The 24258-nt window shown below is 46.1% G+C and overlaps 2 protein-coding genes across 2 annotated transcripts in view; one reads left to right on the plus strand and one right to left on the minus strand.

Moving 5' to 3' along the window:
• Positions 1–1144: 1144 nt before the first annotated feature.
• LOC117468662 (monocarboxylate transporter 12-B-like) lies at positions 1145–23338 on the plus strand (the record flags this gene model as incomplete). Its single annotated transcript, XM_034112887.1, is given in 9 exon segments — positions 1145–1292; positions 1295–1331; positions 10150–10253; positions 13093–13236; positions 18348–18511; positions 18513–18621; positions 19726–20068; positions 20336–20595; positions 21442–23338. Coding segments are annotated over 9 exon segments (1512 nt in total), but the record flags the coding sequence as incomplete, so codon positions are not given.
• LOC117468663 (kinesin-like protein KIF20B) overlaps positions 23327–24258 on the minus strand; it is a 37422-nt gene continuing 36490 nt past the window's right edge. The window contains 1 exon segment of the mRNA XM_034112889.1: positions 23327–24242. Within this exon segment, the coding sequence (XP_033968780.1) occupies positions 24159–24242 (84 nt within the window). The 3' untranslated portion in view covers positions 23327–24158.

Raw genomic sequence — 24258 nt, forward strand, 5'->3', positions numbered from 1 at the left:
TTAGACTTTCTCTAGACTAATGTAAGTTAGACTTTCTCTAGACTAATGTAAGTTAGACTTTCTCTAAACTAATGTAAGTTAGACTTCTCTAAACTATGTAAGTTAGACTTTCTCTAGACTAATGTAAGTTAGACTTTCTCTAGACTAATGTAAGTTAGACTTTCTCTAAACTAATGTAAGTTAGACTTTCTCTAGACTAATGTAAGTTAGACTTTCTCTAAACTAATGTAAGTTAGACTTTCTCTAAACTAATGTAAGTTAGACTTTCTCTAGACTAATGTAAGTTAGACTTTCTCTAAACTAATGTAAGTTAGACTTTCTCTAGACTAATGTAAGTTAGACTTTCTCTAGACTAATGTAAGTTAGACTTTCTCTAGACTAATGTAAGTTAGACTTTCTCTAAACTAGTGTAAGTTAGACTTTCTCTAGACTAATGTAAGTTAGACTTTCTCTAGACTAATGTAAGTTAGACTTTCTCTAAACTAATGTAAGTTAGACTTTCTCTAGACTAATGTAAGTTAGACTTTCTCTAAACTAATGTAAGTTAGACTTTCTCTAGACTAATGTAAGTTAGACTTTCTCTAGACTAAACACCAAGACTTTCTCTTGAGCTTAAATCTTGTCCACACGAATGAGATGTCATTTCCTCCTGAAGGGTTAGGGTCTCAGACTGAGCGGCTCCACACTTTGTTTTCTGCAGAAAGCCAAATACTTTGTGATGTTTTGTTTTCTTTAAAAAAAGTGAATGTTTCGGGACTTTTTAAATGTTTTGCGTGATAAAAGCTTTAAAGAGTTCCTCACCGTCCAACGGAGGATTTTCAGACTTTTCCAGATGTGTTGAATGTTTTCTTTCTGCTCACATTTCAGACTTTCCACTTTCTTTGAACAACAAAGATTAGAGCGTTTCTTCCTCTACGCACACATCTTGCTTTTCTTTGATAAGTAAAACTCTTGGGACTTTCTACATTTTGTACGTGAGAAGAGTTGAAAGACATTTCCTTCCCCCCAACGGAGGATTCCATCTTTCCCTTCATGCTCTCAGAGACTGAACTCTTTAGAGACGCTTCTCCTTCCTCCAGCCTGCGGAGGATTTTAAGACTTTTCGTGCAAGCAGACATCTTAAGCCTTTCCCTCTCTTCCTACGAAAGGACTGGACCTCGACCTGACGACCCCGACATGGATCTTTATCACTCCACTGCGTTTTGATCTGAACCTGAGGAAGAGCGTCGGTGGCTCCAGTGATGGCTGCTGGGAGGAGGGAGGGAGGCTGGGGCCTGGGTGGATCGTCGGCTGCGCTTCATGGTGACCGTCTGCACCAGGGCTGTGACCAGGTGACACACACACACACACACACACACACACCACACACCACACACAGGCACACACACACACACACACACACTGTACAGAGATTGCAGGGATACTTCTGTTTATTAAAAGACACGATTCCCACCAAGCTGTTTACATGGTATTACTATTCCACAAGTATACCTGTAAAGTAACTAAGTACTTTTACTCAAGTATAAGATCTGAGTACTTCTACTTTTACTGAAGTACAAGATTTGAGTACAGGATGCGTCTCCAGAGGTTTGCTCTGTGTCTGAAGCCCTTTGATCAGAGCCACCAGCTCCACTGTGAGCTGTGACGGTGCGTTCAGGTACAGGAGGAGGGTCAGAGCCATCAGCCCCACTGTGAGCTGTGACGGTGCGTTCAGGTACAGGAGGAGGGTCAGAGCCATCAGCTCCACTGTGAGCTGTGACGGTGCGTTCAGGTACAGGAGGAGGGTCAGAGCCATCAGCTCCACTGTGAGCTTGTGACGGTGCGTTTCAGGTACAGGAGGAGGGTCAGAGCCATCAGCTCCACTGTGAGCTGTGACGGTGCGTTCAGGTACAGGAGGAGGGTCAGAGCCATCAGCTCCACTGTGAGCTGTGACGGTGCGGTTCAGGTACAGGAGGAGGGTCAGAGCCATCAGCTCCACTGTGAGCTGTGACGGTGCGTTCAGGTACAGGGGGAGGGTCAGAGCCATCAGCTCCACTGTGAGCTGTGACGGTGCGTTCAGGTACAGAAGGAGGGTCAGAGGTTATCAGCTCCACTGTGAGAGCTGACGGTGCGTTCAGTTTACAGGAGGAGGGTCAGAGCCATCAGCTCCACTGTGAGCTGTGACGGTGCGTTCAGGTACAGAAGGAGGGTCAGAGGTTATCAGCTCCACTGTGAGAGCTGACGGTGCGTTCAGGTACAGGAGGAGGCTCAGAGGTTATCAGCTGTGGACTGATGGAAAACACCCAAACAACATGTGTTTCAATGAGGAGCAAGGGTCAGCAACGCTGTTTCCCAGCATGCATCACTGTGGGCATGAGTACATGTACTTTAAGTATTTTTTAACATAATATTTAATTAATATATTTATCGTAGACATTAATCACAAGTCTTATGTAATGATATATAATGTCACTGTAACTTTTCCCACAGTTTAAATGTTCTGACAGAAGGCTTGACCGTCGTCAGGTATTATCATATGACCTTAGGGTTAGTTTCACCGTCTGGCCAACATGTCAATGGCCTGTGATGTAAACTCTAGCTGAGACCCCCCCCCCCCTATTTTGTCTCTTTCCTGTACAAAGTGCTTGTTGTAACGAGTCAGACCCTGGGGCTCTCTGCTGGGGCTCATCTCTCTGCTGGGGCTCTCTGCTGGGGCTCTCTGCTGGGGCTCTCTCTCTGCTGGGGCTCTCTCTCTGCTGGGGCTCTCTCTCTGCTGGGGCTCTCTCTCTGCTGGGGCTCTCTCTCTGCTGGGGCTCTCTCTCTGCTGGGGCTCTCTCTCTGCTGGGGCTCTCTCTCTGCTGGGGCTCTCTGCTGGGGCTCTCTCTCTGCTGGGGGCTCTCTCTCTGCTGGGGCTCTCTCTCTGCTGGGGCTCTCTCTCTGCTGGGGCTCTCTGCTGGGGCTCTCTGCTGGGGCTCTCTCTCTGCTGGGGCTCTCTGCTGGGGCTCTCTGCTGGGGCTCTCTCTCTGCTGGGGCTCTCTGCTGGGGCTCTCTGCTGGGGCTCTCTGCTGGGGCTCTCTGCTGGGGCTCTCTGCTGGGGCCTCTCTTGCTGGCTCTCTCTGCTGGGGCTCTCTCTCTGCTGGTGGCTCTCTCTCTGCTGGGGCTCTGGGCTCTCTCTCTGCTGGGGCTCTTCTCTGCTGGGGCTCTCTCTCTGCTGGGGCTCTCTCTCTTGCTGGGGCTCTCTGCTGGAGCTCTCTGCTGGGGCTCTCTGCTGGGGCTCTCTCTCTGCTGGGGCTCTCTGCTGGGGCTCTCTCTCTGCTGGGGCTCTCTCTCTCTGCTGGGGCTCTCTCTCTGCTGGAGCTCTCTCTCTGCTGGGGCTCTCTCTCTGCTGGGGCTCTCTCTCTGCTGGGGCTCTCTCTCTGCTGGAGCTCTCTCTCTGCTGGGGCTCTCTGCTGGGGCTCTCTCTCTGCTGGGGCTCTCTCTCTGCTGGGGCTCTCTCTCTGCTGGGGCTCTCTCTCTGCTGGAGCTCTCTCTCTGCTGGAGCCTCCATTGGACTCCTTTGTTTACATCTGGAACACAGTGACATCACTACGGAACACTCACGCTCCTATTGGCTAGCGCTCAAACACATTGTCCCTGATAGGCTAAGGGGGCGGGACATCTCTAAGGGGTTGACCAATCACAACAGAGCCAGCCAGCTAACCAATCAGAGCAGACTATACATACTGATATAAACCCTTCAAGTACATTTCTGATTATATATATTCTTACTTGATCATAGACTTCTTACTGAGTATTTTCACTCTGTAGTATTACTACGTTTACCTAATAAAAATATCTATTCAAGTATAAGTGTGACTTATATCCGGCGTGTGTTTTGTTGATGTCAGTTAAAATAGATATTATTGAAGGAAAGCAGAATCTCACATCTCCTGTGACACCCAGCTATGAATAGTTTAAAGTCGATAACACACACACACACACACACACACCACACACACACACACGCACACACACACACACACACACACACACACACACACACACACACACACACACACACACACACACACACACACACACACACACACACACACACACACACACACACACACACACACACACACACACACACCACACACACAGGTTCACTACAGTCACAACATGTTTGAAGACCGTCAGAAATTTTCCACACAAAGATCTCGTGTCAATCAAACAGGCAGCGGAAAAAAACACAAAGTAACTACAATTAAAGGGGACAGTACGCATTATAGCGCTATATTACATTACATTATATTATATTACATTACATTGCATTTAGCTGAGGCTTTTTCTCCAAAGCGACTTACAATAAGTGCATTCGACCAACAAGATACAAACTTGAAGAAAAGAGAATCATATAAGTACATCAGGTTTCATAGAGCCAAAACATTTCAAGTGCTACTCAACAGGCTTTAGATAAGCCTGTCCTTTGTTAGTATATAAGTGCTTTGTTAGTATATAAGTGCTTTGTTAGTAATTCTATCGCTCGAAGTGGAGTGGAAAGAGATGAGTCTTCAGTCTGCTCTGGAAGATGTGTAAGCTTTCTGCTGTCCTGATGTCAATGGGGAGCTCATTCCACCATGTTGGAGCCAGGATATCAAACCCACGTGTTTCTGCTGATGGGAACTTGGGTCCCCCTCGCAGTGCGGGTGCAGCGAGCCGTTTGGCTGATGCAGAGCGGAGTGCACGTGCTGGGGTGTACAGTGTAACCATGTCCTGGATGTAGGAAGGGCCAGATCCATTCACAGCATGGTACGCAAGTACCAGTGTCTTGAAGTGGATTCTCGCAGTACTGGAAGCCAGTGAAGGGAGCGGAGGAGCGGCGTGGTGTGGGAACATTTAGGAAGGTTGAAGACCAGACGAGCCGCTGCATTCTGGATGAGCTGCAGAGGTGGGGATGGCACATGCAGGTAGACCAGCCAGGAGGGAGTTGCAGTAGTCTAGGCGTGAGATGACGAGAGCCTGGACCAGAACCTGCTTTCTGGGTCAGGAGGGGACGTATCCTCCTGATGTTGGAAAGAGTGTATCTGCAGGCAGCGGGTTGTAGCACAGCGATGTTTGCAGTGAAGGACAGGTTGTTATCTAGGGTCACACCCAGATTCCTTGCAGTCTGAGTCGGGGAAACAACAGAGGGGCCGATGTTGATTGTTAGGTCAAGAGTGGGACAATCTTTTCCCTGAAGGAAAAGCAGTTCAGTCTTGTCAAGGTTGAGCTTGAGGTGGTGAGCAGACATCCACTGAGAGATGTCCGCTAGACAAGCAGAGATGCGTGCGACGACCTGGGTCTCTGAGCGGGGAGAGGACAGAATGAATTGAGTGTCGTCAGCGTAGCAGTGGTATGAAAAACCATGCGGGCTAATGACAGATCCGAGCAAGTTTGTGTACAAGGAGAAGAGGAGGGGACAAGAACAGAGCCCTGAGGGACCCCTGTAGTTAATTGACAAGGGTCGGACTCGGACCCTCTCCAAGTTACCCTGTAGGTGCGGTCTTTGAGGTATGAGGTGAGGAGGGAAAGTGCAGAGCCTGAAACTCCAAGTTCTTGGAGAGTGTGAAGGAGGATCTGATGGTTCACCGTGTCGAATGCCAGCAGACAGGTCCAACAGGATGATGACAGAGGAGAGGGAGGCTGCTTTAGCCCGTGTGCAGTTCCTCAGAGACAGGAGAGCAGTTTCTGTGGAGTGACCTGCCTTGAAACCAGACTGGTGCGGATCCAGAAGGTTGTTCTGATGGAGATAACAGGAGAGTTGTTTAAAGACAGGAACGGGAGGAGAGAGACAGGCCTGTAGTTTATAACATCAGACGGGTTGAGAGTGGGTTTCTTTAGGAGAGGGGTTACTCTTGCCTCCTTGAGAGTGTTTGGAAAGTCACCAGAAGTTAGAGAAGTGTTGATGGGAGAGAAACGGTAGAATATCAGGAGCAATAGTCTGAAGGAGGTTTGAGGGGATAGGGTCCAGAGGACAGGTGGTAGGACGGGCCGAGGTCATGAGGTTAAGAACCTCACTTGGAGAGAGAGGGGAAAAGGAGGTTAGTGAGTGGGTGAAAGGTGGGTCAGGTGACCCAGCGGTGAGTAAAGGGGTGGGTCAGGTGACCCAGCGGTGAGTAAAGGTGGGTCTGGTGACCCAGCGGTGAGTAAAGGTGGGTCTGGTGACCCAGCGGTTGAGTAAAGGTGGGTCTGGTGACCCAGCGGTGAGTAAAGGTGGGTCAGGTGACCCAGCGGTGAGTAAAGGTGGGTCTGGTGACCCAGTGGTGAGTAAAGGTGGGTCAGGTGACCCAGCGGTGAGTAAAGGTGGGTCTGGTGACCCAGCGGTGAGTAAAGGTGGGTCAGGTGACCCAGCGGTGAGTAAAGGTGGGTCAGAAAAAGAAGAGCGAATATCATCAACCTTTTTTTCAAAGTAGTTAACAAAGTCGCTTGACAGAAGGGAGGAGGGGGAAGGGGCTCTGGGGGGCTTTTGGGGTTAAATATATTATATTTAAAGTGACAGTACACATTATAGTGCTATATTATATTTAAAGGGACAGTACGTAATATAGTGCTATATTATATTTAAAATGACAGTACGCATTATAGCACTATATTATATTTAAAGGGACAGTACGCATTATAGTGCCATATTATATTTAAAGGGACAGTACGCATTATAGTGCTATATTATATTTAAAGGGACAGTACACATTATAGTGCTATATTATATTTAAAGGGACAGTACGTAATATAGTGCTATATTATATTTAAAGGGACAGTACGCAGAATATTATAGTACATGTCAGTTCTCTTGCTCATGTGACAGAAATTGCCCAATTTTCTGGAAAATATTCTGTAAAAATCCTGCAGCAAAACTTCTGTGAACTGAGTGACCTGTGTGTGTGTGTGTGTGTGTGTGTGTGTGTGTGTGTGTGTGTGTGTGTGTGTGTGTGTGTGTGTGTGTGTGTGTGTGTGTGATGACTGACCAGCTGTGATGTATTAAGTGTGAGAATCTGACACCTGAACAAACAGCAGTATCTCTGCAGGACTGACGGTGCGTTCAGGAGCTTCTGTTCAGTTCTGCACACAAAGCAGATCATTACCATCATTAACAGCTACACAGTGGACCCTGAAGGCAGCATCTCCCTCTCTAAATAGAACATTTGACTTCTTCAGAATCTCCTAAATCCTAAATTGATCCAGTGTTTAAAACTCTGTGGGAAAACACGGTTTCCTCGACTATCTGGGAACACAATCGCAATCTTTGAACATTCAAGTTGCTTTTTTAAGATATGACCCAGAGGGATGAACATGTTGGTGCTGGTCTCCTCTAATAGAGATCCTACAGCTTTCTGCAGCTCTGAACACGCTCTGAACACGCTATAAACACGCTATAAACACACTCTGAATACGCTCTGAACACGCTCTGAATACACTCTGAACACACTCTGAACACACTCTGAATACGCTCTGAACACGCTATAAACACACTCTGAACACATTCTGAATACGCTCTGAACACGCTCTGAACACACTCTGAACACGCTATAAACACGCTATAAACACGCTCTGAACACACTCTGAACACGCTATAAACACACTCTGAACACGCTCTGAACACACTATAAACACGCTCTGAACACACTCTGAACACGCTATAAACACGCTCTGAACACACTCTGAACACGCTATAAACACGCTATAAACACGCTCTGAACACACTCTGAACACGCTATAAACACACTCTGAACACGCTCTGAACACGCTATAAACACGCTCTGAACACACTCTGAACACGCTCTGAATACGCTTTGAACACGCTATAAACACGCTCTGAACACGCTCTGAACACGCTCTGAATACGCTTTGAACACGCTATAAACACGCTCTGAACACACTCTGAATACGCCCTGAATACGCTTTGAACACGCTATAAACACGCTCTGAACACACTCCGAATACGCTCTGAACACGCTCTGAACACGCTCTGAACACGCTCTGAACACGCTATAAACACGCTCTGAACACACTCTGAATACGCCCTGAATACGCTTTGAACACGCTATAAACACGCTCTGAACACACTCTGAACACGCTCTGAATACGCTTTGAACACGCTATAAACACGCTCTGAACACGCTCTGAACACGCTCTGAATACGCTTTGAACACGCTATAAACACGCTCTGAACACACTCTGAATACGCCCTGAATACGCTTTGAACACGCTATAAACACGCTCTGAACACACTCTGAATACGCTCTGAACACGCTCTGAACACGCTCTGAACACGCTATAAACACGCTCTGAACACACTCTGAATACGCCCTGAATACGCTTTGAACACGCTATAAACACGCTCTGAACACACTCTGAATACGCTCTGAACACGCTCTGAACACGCTCTGAACACGCTCTGAATACGCTTTGAACACGCTATGAACACGCTCTGAACACGCTATAAACACGCTCTGAACACGCTATAAACACGCTCTGAACACGCTCTGAACACGCTCTGAACACGCTCTGAACACGCTCTGAACACGCTCTGAACACGCTCTGAACACACTCTGAATACGCTCTGAACACACTCTGAACACGCTCTGAACACGCTATAAACACGCTCTGAACACGCTCTGAACACGCTCTGAACACGCTCTGAACACACTCTGAACACGCTCTGAACACACTCTGAACACGCTCTGAACACGCTCTGAACACGCTCTGAACACGCTATAAACACGCTCTGAACACGCTCTGAACACGCTCTGAACACGCTCTGAACACACTCTGAATACGCTCTGAACACACTCTGAACACGCTCTGAACACGCTATAAACACGCTCTGAACACGCTCTGAACACGCTATAAACACGCTCTGAACACGCTCTGAACACGCTCTGAACACGCTCTGAACACGCTATAAACACGCTCTGAACACGCTCTGAATACGCTCTGAACACGCTCTGAACACGCTCTGAACACGCTCTGAACACGCTCTGAACACACTCTGAATACGCTCTGAACACACTCTGAACACGCTCTGAACACGCTATAAACACGCTCTGAACACGCTCTGAACACGCTATAAACACGCTCTGAACACGCTCTGAACACGCTCTGAACACGCTCTGAACACGCTATAAACACGCTCTGAACACGCTCTGAATACGCTCTGAACACGCTATAAACACGCTCTGAACACGCTCTGAACACGCTCTGAACACGCTATAAACACGCTCTGAACACGCTATAAACACGCTCTGAACACGCTCTGAACACGCTCTGAACACGCTCTGAACACGCTATAAACACGCTCTGAACACGCTCTGAACACGCTCTGAACACGCTATAAACACGCTCTGAACACGCTCTGAACACGCTCTGAACACGCTATAAACACGCTCTGAACACGCTATAAACACGCTCTGAACACGCTCTGAACACGCTCTGAACACGCTCTGAACACGCTATAAACACGCTCTGAACACACTCTGAATACGCTCTGAACACGCTATAAACACGCTCTGAACACGCTCTGAATACGCTCTGAACACGCTATAAACACACTCTGAACACGCTCTGAATACTGGTGGAGCAAGAAGATACTGAAGTTACTTTTAAAATTAGGAGAGTAAATATTTCGCCCTATTTTTAATAGTTTATTACGGCTTTTTTCTCCAAACGTTCCCCATGTCCTCCTGTGTCTCTGAGGTCAGACTCTAACGGCTGCTTCTGGACCGAGTTCAAAAACAATACTCAGGTTAAACCAGGAAGTTACCCTTTAAAGAGATCACCTGTCAATGTGTCCAAACCTTCTACATCACACACACACACACACCCACACACACACACACACACACACACACACACACACACACACACACACACACACACACACACACACACACACACACACACTCTCTCTCTCTCTGGTGTAAAGCTGACTCAGCGCTTCTGTTGAATGACCTTAAGGACACTCAAACTGAACCTAACAGATATCACATATCAATATAATGAGGCCTTTTGTAATGTCGCTAATGCTTAGTGAAGTAAACTCTGGAGTGTGTGTTAATGTGTGTGTTAATGTGTGTGTTAATGTGTGTGTTTATGTGTGTGTTAATGTGTGTGTTAATGTGTGTGTTAATGTATGTGTTTATGTGTGTGTAGGTGCATCTCCATCTTCTTCCTGGAGTTTCAGGCTGAGTTCGGAGCAGACTACGCAGCGACGGCCTGGATCCACAGCCTGGTGGACTGCACCACCATGTTGTGTGGTGAGCACACACACACACACACACACACACACACACACACACCACACACACACACACACACACACACACACACACACATTATGATGCAATCAGGGAGCGTTGGAAAGTATACATTTAGGAAATGTCTGTTTTTTCATTTTCTAGCTGTGTGCAAAGTAATCACAGTCCTAATATACTGTGTGTGTGTGTGTGTGGCCTAGCATTACTATCCTTGTGGGGACCTACATCTGTTTACACATAATGGAGGTCCCCATCAGGGGAATCATTCATTTTAGGGTGAAGACTTGGTTAGGGTTAGAGAAGAGCGTAGAGCTCCGGAGGAGAACTGCGTGGTGCGCTGGCTCTCGGTAGCTGGGGGTGTTTAAAGAAACATTAAAAAACTCCATAAGGATCTAAAAGCTCTGATAGAAGAAAAGACTGGTTAGAAAGTGCAGGACGGGGCAGAGTATGTTTAAAAGCAGATCTCCCCATCCCAGGGTCTCTGGAGGGGGGGCGTGTATGTGTGCGTGCGTGCGTCTGCAGGTGTGTGTGTGCGTCTGCAGGTGTGTGTGTGCGTGTGCAGGTGTGTGTGTGCGTGTGCAGGTGTGTGTGTGCGTGTGCAGGTGTGTGTGTGTGCGTGTGCAGGTGTGTGTGTGTGTGTGTATGTCGCTCGTCACTATAGAATCAGTAGAATACCTTAAATGGGGGGGGGGATCTAAAGGGTTAATTCAAAGTGACTCTAGTTCAAACCATGCATAAAATACAATTAAAAGTGAAAGTGAAAGTAAACACAAGTGCAATAATAAAATAAGTGCAATTAAAACAATCTTCCCAACAATTACAATCAATTAATTAATTAATTATTAATAATAATTGTAAAAGTAACAGGGGTTTTATTAAGATAATAATAATAAGAGTGATAATAAACAAAAGGGGGAAGGGGCACGCCGGGTTAGCACAACAGCATCAAAATGAGCTAGATGCCACTGATAGATAAAAACCACTAATGCCCCTTTCACACCAACGCAACTCCAGTTCAAGCTCCGTGCTAGAGCTTTTCTGGTTCAGAACCGGTTCTTCGGTTTAGCGCCGGCTCTTTTCACACCGCTCAGAGCCCGACTGGTGCTGCCGCTGCTGCGTCATGACGTCACAGTTTACGTCGCTGAGTTTCTCCCCAACGCCGGAGCTCACTTCACAACAACAACGGGCCGGGGACTGCGTTGCTTTTAATCATACGAAGCCAGATTAAATTAAATAACGACTTCTCCAACCTTATACTTTTCTCCAGAGTGCCGTGGTTCATTGTTTATTAATGTGTTTCATTTACCGACCGCTGCAGTGCTGGCCGGCTGCTCTTCAACGGGAGTGTATTCTCCCGTTAGCTCCGGGTTAGCTCACACGGCTCTAAAGTATTCACTGTCTGACTGTCACACAAGCAGCTGATACATATCCCCAGTTCCCCTTAAGTGAATGTGTGTCAGTCTGAATTGACGCTGTTTGGTTGTCAGTCTGAATTGACGCTGTTTGGCATCACAACGCTGTTATGAAAGTTTCTTCTGGTATAACATGGGTGATGTTAGCATAGCAACCGAAGCTAAACTGACTACTTGCTAAGCCGTTTTCTACAGGCACTTTTTACCGACGTATTTTTTCATTATGATTCTACTTGTGATAGTCGGACATGACAACCTGTGCAGCCCATGTATTGATTCCATCCGATAGCTGCTATAATAACAAACGTCTGCCTGCTCTCCACAATGATCAATAACAGCGAACGGATGGTCAAAGTAAGGTACAAATAAACAGAATCACACGTTAGTGTTGCCTGACTTTATAAAGTGTGTTTTTTTTTAACAAGTGTGTGGTTGCGTTCTAGTCACTTTGCTCAGCACTACTGCTTGTTACAACTTTTATTTGCCGTACTCGCCTTAAGTGTTAGCTCAGGTTAATCTCGCCCTCCTCCGACGTAAGCGTGACGTATGCGGTTCTTGCTTCTAGACGGACAACTTTTTGGTGCTCGAAACGAACCGGATTCCGGAGCTATGACGCTGCTCCGCTGCGGTGTGAACAGGAAAACCCGGTGCTTTTCAAGCACCAGCACCGAACCGGCCCTGAAACACCGTTGGTGTGAAAGGGGTATAAGATGGAGGTTGGTACGTTTAAAGGACTCTTCAAAGGACTCTTTAAAGGACTCTTCAAAGGACTCTTTAAAGGACACTTTAAAGGACTCTTCAAAGGACTATTTAAAGGACTCTTCAAAGGACTCTTCAAAGGACTCTTTAAAGGACTCTTCAAAGGACTCTTTAAAGGACTCTTTAAAGGACACTTTAAAGGACTCTTCAAAGGACTCTTTAAAGAACTCTTCAAAGGACTCTTCAAAGGACTCTTTAAAGGACTCTTCAAAGGACTCTTTAAAGGACTCTTCAAAGGACTCTTTAAAGGACACTTTAAAGGACTCTTCAAAGGACTCTTTAAAGGACTCTTCAAAGGACTCTTTAAAGGACTCTTCAAAGGACTCTTCAAAGGACACGTGTTTGAGTTGCTCTGTTTATTCAGAAGGTGGCAGGGCGGTGAAGAGGGTCTCTCTGCGGGCCTACAGGTAATACATCAATCAAAGTTAAAAACATGCACATATATCCATACAAGGGATAAAACATGTAAGAAATAAATATAAACACTATTAAAATAAATAAGGTAAAAACATGGAGCACACCAGAGAAAAGGTCCAGATGAGGAGGATCACTCAAATGGATTGGGTTAGGGTCTCCAATGCATGCAAGTCAATGGAATGTCCCCTGAAGTGATGTAAACATGGTATGTGTGTGTGTGTGTGTGTGTGTGTGTGTGTGTGTGTGTGTAGCTCCTGTTGGCAGTCTGGTGGGGAACCGGTGGTCCCCTCGGGTGGCGGTGATGGGGGGGGGGCTCCTCTCCTCCGTCGGGCTGCTGCTCAGCTCCTTCTCCAACAGCCTGGAGCTGCTGTACCTCACCATGGGGGTCCTGACAGGTACACACCACACACACACACACACACACACACACACAGACGCACACACACACACACACACACAAACACACACACACACACAGACGCACACAGACGCACACACACACACACACACACAGACGCACACACACACACACACACACACACACACACACACACACACACACACACACAGACGCACACACACACACACACACACACACACACACACACAGACACACAGACGCACAGACACACACACACACACACACACACACACACACACACACACGCACACACACACACACACACACAGACGCACACACACACACACACACACACACACACACACAGACGCACACACACACTGTTGGAGCAGAACACCTATTGGGGTGGCTGATAGCCACCCCCTCTGCTACGCGCCGTTCGTTGGATTGAGGCTGAAATCTCTATTAAATAAAGAAAGGAATTGAAAACACCGGAATCAAAAGTTATACCAATTATCTGAGTTTACTTCTGGTAGGAAACCAAACACATATACAAGTTTTACAGAGTACTCCGGACTTCAGGTTTGTGATGCGATGCGGACACAGATGTCGGGACCAGCCACTCACCAAACCAAAAAGCATTTTTACATACAAAACCAACAGTATTCATATCTATATTTTGGGGCGGAGATGTGTTTAATTTTCCCTTCCCCTTTCATTCCAAAGCGAATGAGAGAGTCCGTGAGGAGGAGCTGTCTGAGCTGCTCACCTCCCCCAAGTGTTTTTACTGGCTGGATTCACTTCTGGTCGGGTTCAATAGTTCTGACCAGAACGTGAAATTCCAAAGTTTCACAAGGTCAAAAGTCAACCCTTATCTCCGTCCCGATCTTCACTCCCTTACCTTCCCATGGGTGTTTTTCACATAAACTATTCCCTCTCCGACATTTAAACCTTTGTCCAGATATTTAATGATGTCTTTAACGACCTTAAAAACAACATCTGGTGTAGAGGAGAGGAGATGTGTGTGTGAAACAAGATCCCTGGGTCAGTGAGTTGTAAGAGAGAATATCATTTCTATATATGTGATTACCCAAAACCGTTGTGATTACTGAAACAGTTCAAACAATACATGTTCACTAAAATACAATTCAAAATAATACATGTTTACTTCAATACAGTGTAGAATCATATCTTTTTACTTCAATCCCTCTTTTGATCTCACCTCACGAGATCAACATATAGCATTTGAAACATTACCACTGTCAATTTTTTTCTTACTGTGTCTGTCCCAACATTTATATAAACCCATCAGAAGCTGGGATGTAGAGCACTTTAAACCTTTAGGAACAGTCCACAACAACAACTTCTTATGACAGTGGAGGGAGAATAAAATATGTCTAAAAAAGTTCGTCCTTGTCGGCTGAGTCATCTTACTCTTCTCCCTCCGACGCATAAGCCAACAAGTGCATTCGGTACGAAGGGGAAGGGGCAGCTTTTCCCTCAATGGTGGAACTGATGAGTCTAACACACAATGAGCGGATACAAGGCACACAACAACAACCACATGTCACTAAAATGGCAATAAAAGTAGCCACAGAAATTAGAAAAGACATTATTAAACTTTTCCCTCTTTTGGTAACACATAGTTCTGTAGAATAAAAAAATACAAATCCCTTAAATTATGGGATATAAAAATAAAGTTGAAAGTTCCTCCAAAAAATGGATTGTTCAGACAAAGTTCCACACCGGCTATATCAACCTGTTTCAGCGGGGAATGGAGTTCCCTGTGCCGTCTTGGTTTGCCGTGTCTTCGTCCCCCCAGCCCGCTGACGGCGGCTTCTGGGCTGCCTTCTAGAGAGATGTGTCCGGATTGTCCTCCCCCCGGCCCGCTGATGGCGGCCTCCGGGTCGATGCTGGAGAGATGTCCCGATCCTCCTCCTCTGGCCCGCTGATGGCGGCTTCCGGGTCGACTGCTGGAGAGATGTCCTCCCGATCCTCCTCCTCTGGTCCGCTGATGGCGCCTCCTGGGTCGACTGCCTTGACGAGAGCCAGATCTGTCCTGATGTCGTCTAGGGTCCTCGCGACGAGGGCCAAATCTGTCCTGATGTCGTCTAGGGTCCTCGCAGGTGTTTTTCCCGACCGCACACTGGCTCCAGTGGTACCAGTTGTCTCCCTTTCCATCTAGGCGGACGGCATGGGAGGTCCCCTCCAACCAGACGTAATCTGCTGTGTTGGCCTTGTGTTTCTCGGTTCCCCCTTTGGCGTCAGCAGCCTGTGTGGAGAAGTCTCATACCAAGCCCTTAAGTTGCTGGAAATATGGTTTTGAACTCATCTCTTCTACTTCTTTAGTGTTTATTGGCGGCACCAACTAGACTGGAGTGTGGACAAGAGACTATGCAGAAAATAATAAACAAAAAATAAAATAAAAAATAAAAGATAAAAATAAAAAATAAAAAATATAACAAAAATAAAACAAAAAAGGAACAAACAAACAAAACAAAAAATAACCAAAGCTAGATTATTTTAAATGTATCAATTTCTCCTAAAAACGTAATAATCTCACATACATATTGTCTGATGTATATCCCATCCTTTTCCCCCTTTTTCTGAAATAGAACGCCGTTAACAGTGTTCTTATTTTCAGAAATATCGAGCCTTATACATCAGTTATTTAATATCAGCTATATATTATATATTATTATTACTTATATATCAGGCATTAAATGTCAGCCTTCTTCCATGATTGACCTCGTTTATATTATCTGACTTATGTTGATACGTGTTCGTTTGTATTTATTTAATATACTGGGCAAATATTGCTTTTAATTCTAAATGTTCAATATGTATTTTTTCAGAATGTTGTAGCACTCCCTGTTCGCCACCAGAGGGCAGCAGCTGACCATGAATGAAGCCGTCCCCCACTCACTATACTCAGCAACTTTGTCCCCACTGGTGTCAATTATGCTTTTATTTCAATTATTACACAGATTTGACGTAAAAAATCACACAGAGTTTGTTCCCTTATACAGTCTGTCCGGCTTTTTTGTACGATGTTTATTACAACAGATAATTGCGGTTTTTTAAGCGCCCTTCGACACCCCTCTTTAGAGATGCGACGCTTACATGGAGTATAATCCCAAACCACAAAAATCCTTTATCGCCACATTCAGCCTTCCAGACTATGACTTCGTACTGTTTTCACACACATTTTATCTCATACAGTCAGGCAAATTTTTATTGTGCGATGTATATTTCAACAGATAGCGTGACTTCCTGAAGCAAGCTTCTACAACCTCCTCACGGTGATTGCGGCTTCAGGCACGGAGTCGAAACTCAGTCAACAAAATCTCTTTATCGTCACGTTTAATGAGCCTGATTAACCCCACAGCAGTTTTGTGATGAGATTTCGGTCGTTCCAAATAATTAGTTGGAGGTCGCGTCTCTCTCCTCCTCTATCACCCACCATATAACAATTACAGACATTTTATACATTTAAAGCACCACGAAAGGTAACCGCATTAATCAATCTTATCATGATCTGCGGGGAATTTAACCCATCTGTTTTTTACACCTTTGCAGCCTTTAATTAAAGCACGGCAAGGCAACCGTATTAATCAATGTTATTTTGACTTACGGGGAATTTAACCTATACATCTTTTACAGCCTTGCAGTCTTCGTTTCTTAGTGAGTGAAGGGCCGGGACTGACCTACCCGCCTCTCTCAAACACTATTTTTGCTCTAGGTCCAGGACTGAATACCCTTCTCTAAGCACTTCCCCAATATCCCCAACTTGGAATATGTATTGTATTTCCCACCGTGACTAAGAACACTGAGAACGCTGCTGACAACTCTAAATGTTTTAGTATAATCAATCACAGATTTTTGATAGTCAAAACAGGTGTCTGCTCACCTTTTGTATATGGCCATTGGTTTAGTTGTCACCAGTATCTCTGTGTCCTCCCCCTGGACTGGATTCCGTCCCCTGGCTATCGGTGTCCCTTTCTAGAGATCAGCACTCATCACGTCGGGGTCACCACTTGTTGGAGCAGAACACCTATTGTGGTGGCCCCCTCTGCTACGCGCCGTTCGTTGGATGAGGCTGAAATCTCTATTAAATAAAGAAAGGAATTGAAAACACCGGAATCAAAAGTTATACCAATTATCTGAGTTTACTTCTGGTAGGAAACCAAACACATATACAAGTTTTACAGAGTACTCCGGACTTCAGGTTTGTGATGCGATGCGGACACAGATGTCGGGACCAGCCACTCACCAAACCAAAAAGCATTTTTACATACAAAACCAACAGTATTCATATCTATATTTTGGGGCGGAGATGTGTTTAATTTTCCCTTCCCCTTTCATTCCAAAGCGAATGAGAGAGTCCGTGAGGAGGAGCTGTCTGAGCTGCTCACCTCCCCCCAAGTGTTTTTACTGGCTGGATTCACTTCTGGTCGGGTTCAATAGTTCTGACCAGAACGTGAAATTCCAAAGTTTCACAAGGTCAAAAGTCAACCCTTATCTCCGTCCCGATCTTCACTCCCTTACCTTCCCATGGGTTGTTTTTTCACATAAACTATTCCCTCTCCGACATTTAAACCTTTGTCCAGATATTTAATGATGTCTTTAACGACCTTTAAAAACAACATCTGGTGTAGAGGAGAGGAGATGTGTGTGTGTGAAACAAGATCCCTGGGTCAGTGAGTTGTAAGAGAGAATATCATTTCTATATATGTGATTACCTAAAACAGTGGTGATTACTTAAAACAGTTGTGATTACTTAAAACAGTTCAAACAATACATGTTCACTAAAATACAATTCAAAATAATACATGTTTACTTCAATACAGTGTAGAATCATATCTTTTTACTTCAACACACACACACACACACGCACACACACACACACACACACACACACACACGCACACGCACACGCACACACACACACACAGATGCACACACACACACCACACACACACACACACACACACAGACACACCCACACACACACACACACACACACACACACACACACACACACACACACACACACACACACACACACACACACACACACACACACACACTCACTATGGGGGTCCTGACAGAACCATGACTCAGTGTTCCCCCCCCCCCCCTCAGGCCTGGGCTTCGCGCTCTGCTACACGCCGGCCATAGCGATGGTGGGCTGTTACTTCGGGCGCAGGCAGGCGCTGGCGTACGGGCTGGCCATGTCGGGCTCAGGCATCGGGACCTTCGTGCTGGCGCCGGCGGTGCAGCTGCTGATCGAGCGGTACTCCTGGAGGGGGGGCGCTGCTGGTGCTGAGCGCCTTCGTGGCCAATCTGTGCGTCTGTGGGGCGCTGATGCGACCAATCACAGCGCAGGAGGAGGACGAGGAAGAAGGGGAGAAACCAGGTGAGGCTACAGGAGGTCTCACTTCCTGTACTGCTCTAGTGGATGCATTAAAGGTCCCCTATCATCCTCCTCTTCATCAATATGTCACAGGTCTCAGATATATCCAGAGCCTGTCTCTGATTGGCTGAAACACCAAACAGATCATTGCAGCATTACCCATAATCCCCTCTGTTTCAGCCCTGTTTCCAAAGTGCTGATTCTCTGTCTGTTACTTTAGATGAAAATAAGGAGCCCCTCCCCACGCCCCCTCTGAGAGAGATTTGGTTACAAAGAACTCAATGGTGCTCTAGGAGGAGATTCAGGTGATAAGGGGGGGGGGGGGGGGGGTTACCTTGGTTGCTGATTGGCTAATGGTTACACAAGACAAAACATCGTTATGACATCAAGTGGCCAAAATCTGATCAGAGTCTCTTTCCACAGAGGGGACACATGTTGATGAAGAAGAGACATGAAGAAGAGGGGACACATGTTGATGTAGAAGAGACATGAGGAAGAGGGGACACATGTTGATGAAGAAGAGACATGAGGAAGAGGGGACACATGTTGATGTAGAAGAGACATGAAGAAGAGGGGACACATGTTGATGAAGAAGAGACATGAAGAAGAGGGGACACATGTTGATGTAGAAAGAGACATGAAGAAGAGGGGACACATGTTGATGTAGAAGAGACATGAAGAAGAGGGGACACATGTTGATGTAGAAGAGACACGAAGAAGAGGGGACACATGTTGATGTAGAAGAGACATGAGGAAGAGGGGACACATGTTGATGTAGAAGAGACATGAAGAAGAGGGGACACATGTTGATGTAGAAGAGACATGAAGAAGAGGGGACACATGTTGATGAAGAAGAGACATGAAGAAGAGGGGACACATGTTGATGTAGAAGAGACATGAGGAAGAGGGGACACATGTTGATGTAGAAGAGACATGAAGAAGAGGGGACACATGTTGATGAAGAAGAGACATGAAGAAGAGGGGACACATGTTGATGTAGAAGAGACATGAGGAAGAGGGGACACATGTTCTGTACAAAGAGCTTCAGGGAGAAAGAGGTTGAGTTCTTTCAGACGTTGACGCCTCGTTCTCCTCCACCTGTCTCAGGACTCGTCTCAGACGCTGAGCTCGCCCTGAAGCTCAGAGAGTCGGATGACATCATCAAGTCTCCAGAAACCACCATCGCCCCCCCGTCGGCGCAGAGGAGGCGCTGCTTCACTTCCTGCTTCCTGTCCAGCGAGGAGTTCCGCTTCCTGTTGCTGCCGGACTTCCTGTGCCTGGCCGTGTCCTTCCTGTTCCTGGCCAGCGGCTGCAGCCTCCCCTTCGTGTACCTGGTCCCCTACGCGCTGAGCGCCGGCGTCAGACACCAGCAGGCGGCGTTCCTCATGTCCATCCTCGGGGTTCTGGACATCGTGGGGAACGTCACCTTCGGGTGGCTCACCGACAGGAGGTACGGGGGGGGGGGGGGGTTGGGAGTTTGGGGGGTAACAGGTGACAAGTAACGGGATGACGTAATCAGGATACACAAATCATTGTCACTTTGTAAATAAAAGTTTGTTCAAAATAAGTCGTCATTGCCCAGCGTGCTACGTGCTACGTGCTTACTTAACTTAACATAACAAAGATGGCATTTCAAATGTTTAAATATGATTATTTTCTTCTTACTAAAGTCCTTCTGCTACGAGCCAACATCAAGTGCCGTTGTTTTGTGTCCCAGGTGTCTGAAGGCGTACCGGCTGCCGTGCTACGTGCTAGCGGTAGCGATGGAGGGTCTCTGCTGCCTCTTCGTCCCGCTGCTGCGATCCTTCCAGCTTCTCGTTCCCTTCGCCGTTCTCTACGGATACTTCGACGGCGCCTACGTGGCTCTGATCCCGGTGGTGATCTCGGACGTGGTCGGAGCGCCGTACCTTTCCTCTGCGCTCGGAGTGGTTTACTTCCTGCACGCCATCCCCTACCTGCTCAGCCCGCCGGTCGGAGGTGAGACACGCAGATTAGCTTTAAACCAGGGGGCCATTTTGAATCGTCCCTCAGCAAATTCACAAAGTGTAATGGAACGCGGCCCCAAAAAGAAACTTGTATTGATCTTAAATATAGATGGAAACAGATATTACTCAGTAGTGTTCATGTGTTGAGACCACTTTCAGTCAATTCAAGTTGAAAACATGTTCTAACAAATCTATCTTGATAAGAGAAAAGCCCAATAATACATTCACATAACAAGCTTGAAATACCCTTCATATTTCCTCTTATTATCATCAAGCTCCTGTTGTGAGGAATGAGCTGCACCTCTAGTGAGCGGCCCAGCCCTTCGTATGTTTTTCTGTGTGTGGCCCTCGCTGAAAAAGGTTTTGGACGCCCCTGATTTACACGTACGGTGTGTTCAAGGACTGTCCGACATCTGAGGTTCAACATCACTGGCACATCTGTTGCTATCCTATTGTGGCAGAAGCCGTTTTCTCCAGACACATTTTATTTGTCATTATGATTCTTCTTGTGAGTCGGACATGTATTGATTCCATCCGATAGCTGCTATAATACAAAACAACAGGAACATGTCTGTCTCGTCTCCACAATGATCAATAACAGCCAACGGATGGTCATTCAAGTAAAGTACAAATAAACAGAATCACACTCAGCCTGGTTAATGGGTTTTCTTTATAAGTGTGCGGTCGCGCTCTAGTCACTAGTCACTGTATGTTGACGTAAGTATGTGACTTCATTAATGTCGTTAAAATAAGTATTTTGTATGTGTCTTAATGAACCTCAGTTAAAATCATATAAAGTTATAAATGAATGTTATACAAACGTCCTCTCTTCCTGCAGGTTGGCTCGTGGACGTCACAGGAAGTTACTCTCCGACGTTCTTCCTCAGCAGCGCCGCCCTGCTGGCCAGCGCCGCCGTGATCTCTGCGATCACCGGGATCCGACGCTGCCGCCGACACCTGAACGCCTCAGAGGACAAGCCACGCCCCCTCTGCCTGCCCGACCAATCAGAGCGCCCCGTCAGTCCGGCCGGGGCCACGTAGCCTCGGGGGGGAAATGGGATTTAATCCAGACGGCGACTTTAAACCCGGAGATACTGGTTGGGTTTCTTTAACGATGGACGTCTAAATGGATTTAACGAGGGGTCTTAACGAGGGTCTTAACGAGGGTCTTAACGAGCGTCTTAACGAGCAGGACGACTCGGCTCAGAGGAACTGAATGAACTATTAGAGAGTTTTTGATGGCAAACTGAAGTCGTCCTCGTCTGAAGAACCGGAGATAAATGAATAATTAAACCAAATGTTCTCATGTTTTTAATTATTAGAGAAACTGCTGAAATGTGTTTTTGTTTGAAACCTTAAAACTATAAATAACCACAGAGCAGATTGAACAAAACGACTTTCAATGAGACCGGTTTATTTTGAGCTTTAAAAAATATAGTGTTTTGAATAAATACAAAATTGGGAGAAAATGTGATATTTAATTACATTTTGAAAAAGATAACAATTAAATACTAAATGAATAAATAATACATATTCTTTAAAACATTGATTTCTGTATTTGATTTAGTTTGAGAAGCTGCTGTTGATGAAATGTCTCAGGGTTTGATCTCAGGTACGCCAGGTGAGCTCAGGTGCGCCAGGTGAGCACAGGTACGCCAGGTGAGCACAGGTACGCCAGGTGAGCTCAGGTACGCCAGGTGAGCTCAGGTACGCCAGGTGAGCACAGGTACGCCAGGTGAGCTCAGGTACGCCAGGTGAGCTCAGGTGCGCCAGGTGAGCACAGGTACGCCAGGTGAGCTCAGGTACGCCAGGTGAGCACAGGTACGCCAGGTGAGCACAGGTACGCCAGGTGAGCTCAGGTACGCCAGGTGAGCACAGGTACGCCAGGTGAGCTCAGGTACGCCAGGTGAGCACAGGTACGCCAGGTGAGCTCAGGTACGCCAGGTGAGCACAGGCACGCCAGGTGAGCACAGGTACGCCAGGTGAGCTCAGGTGCCTAAATGTTCCCTCAGTGCGAACATGGATCATGTTTCGTTGATAAAATGTGTGATTTGTATTTTTGTAATTGTTGCTTTGAATGGGTTTTAATGGGGGAATTTTTTACTGTTTGTATTTCTGATTTATATTCTGTGTTTTATTAATCAATAAAACAGCAAAGTGATGTTCAGATGAAAAGGCCCTGAGTGATGTTCAGATGAAAAGGCCCTGAGTGATGTTCAGATGAAAAGGCCCTGAGTGATGTTCAGATGAAAAGGCCCTGAGTGATGTTCAGATGAAAAGGCCCTGAGTGATGTTCAGATGAAAAGGCCCTGAGTGATGTTCAGATGAAAAGGCCCTGAGTGATGTTCAGATGAAAAGGCCCCGAGTGATGTGCAAAGGGTTAAAGTCTCACGAGTCGGATATAAACTGTCTCTTTAATATACATGTTCTGTAGCTGGAGGAACATCAACGACGGAGAGTCACTGATTCAAAGCTCTCCAACAGGGCGACTGTGGCTGCGAGGGAGTGCGTCGTCTTTCAACCAGAAGGTTGTGGGTTCGATCCCAGCCCCTGCAGTCAACATGTCGATGTATCCTTGGGCGAGATACTGAACCCGTGGTTGCTGATTGGCTAATGGTTACACAAGCCAAGCATGACATCAGTTCAGGTTTTGTTTACACGTTATTCGCCAAACCAGGAATCTACAGAATAATCGAATAAAACAAATGAAATAAAAGTGAACGTTGATTTCTGAATTGATTGAAAATGATTTATCCACAAAAGTTCAAACCGGTTCATGAATTCAAGACTCATTAAAACACTTATTAAAACAAGGAGCTTTTTATATAAAATATTTACAGACATCAGAAAACAGTCAGTTTTAAAGTCGCTCAGGTAAAGAGTATTCTGTTGAACCGTTAGTTACCTGGTGTGTGATATTTAACACTAATCAATTATAATGATATTCTTTATTTTGACTACAGTTGAAACGTCCGTCCACCACGTGTGTGTTACGTCCACCACGTGTGTGTGTGTGTGTGTTACGTCCACCACGACAGACAGCTGTGTGTGTGTTACGTCCACCACGTGTGTGTGTGTGTGTGTGTTACGTCCACGAGTAACGTCCACCACGACAGACATTAACAAATATAAATGCTAAAAGAAATCACTGTAGTTTTAAATACAAATTATACAAGAAATACCAGATTTATATTTTCATGCTCGATCTAAACACAACAAATATAACAGTTCAATCTCTGATTAATAGATGGCTTTTATTTTGAAAATACCACATTTTTTTCTGTGTTTCTCACAAAGTGGAAAGTTTTCTGTTCTGATCTTTATTTAAAAAAAATCAAACCCCTGCAAACTAAAAGTAGAAAACATTTCTGTGCAGTTTTTAATACCGCCGAAACATTGTGGTGAAGTCCCACGATGATGATGTCACTCCCTGAGGATGATGATGTCACTCCCTGAGGATGATGATGTCACTCCCTGAGGATGATGAGGTCACTCCCTGAGGATGATGAGGTCACTCCCTGAGGATGATGATGTCACTTCCTGCTGATGATGATGTCACTTCCTGCAGGTCTTGGAGCGCAGCTGTCTCTTGATGATCAGGTGATCGCTCTCCTTCTCCTCATTCGCTCTTCCAGACATCTTAAAAAAAAAAAAA

The sequence above is a fragment of the Trematomus bernacchii genome, unplaced genomic scaffold, assembly GCF_902827165.1.
Source record: "Trematomus bernacchii unplaced genomic scaffold, fTreBer1.1, whole genome shotgun sequence".
In the NCBI taxonomy this organism is placed as follows: Eukaryota; Metazoa; Chordata; class Actinopteri; order Perciformes; family Nototheniidae; genus Trematomus; species Trematomus bernacchii.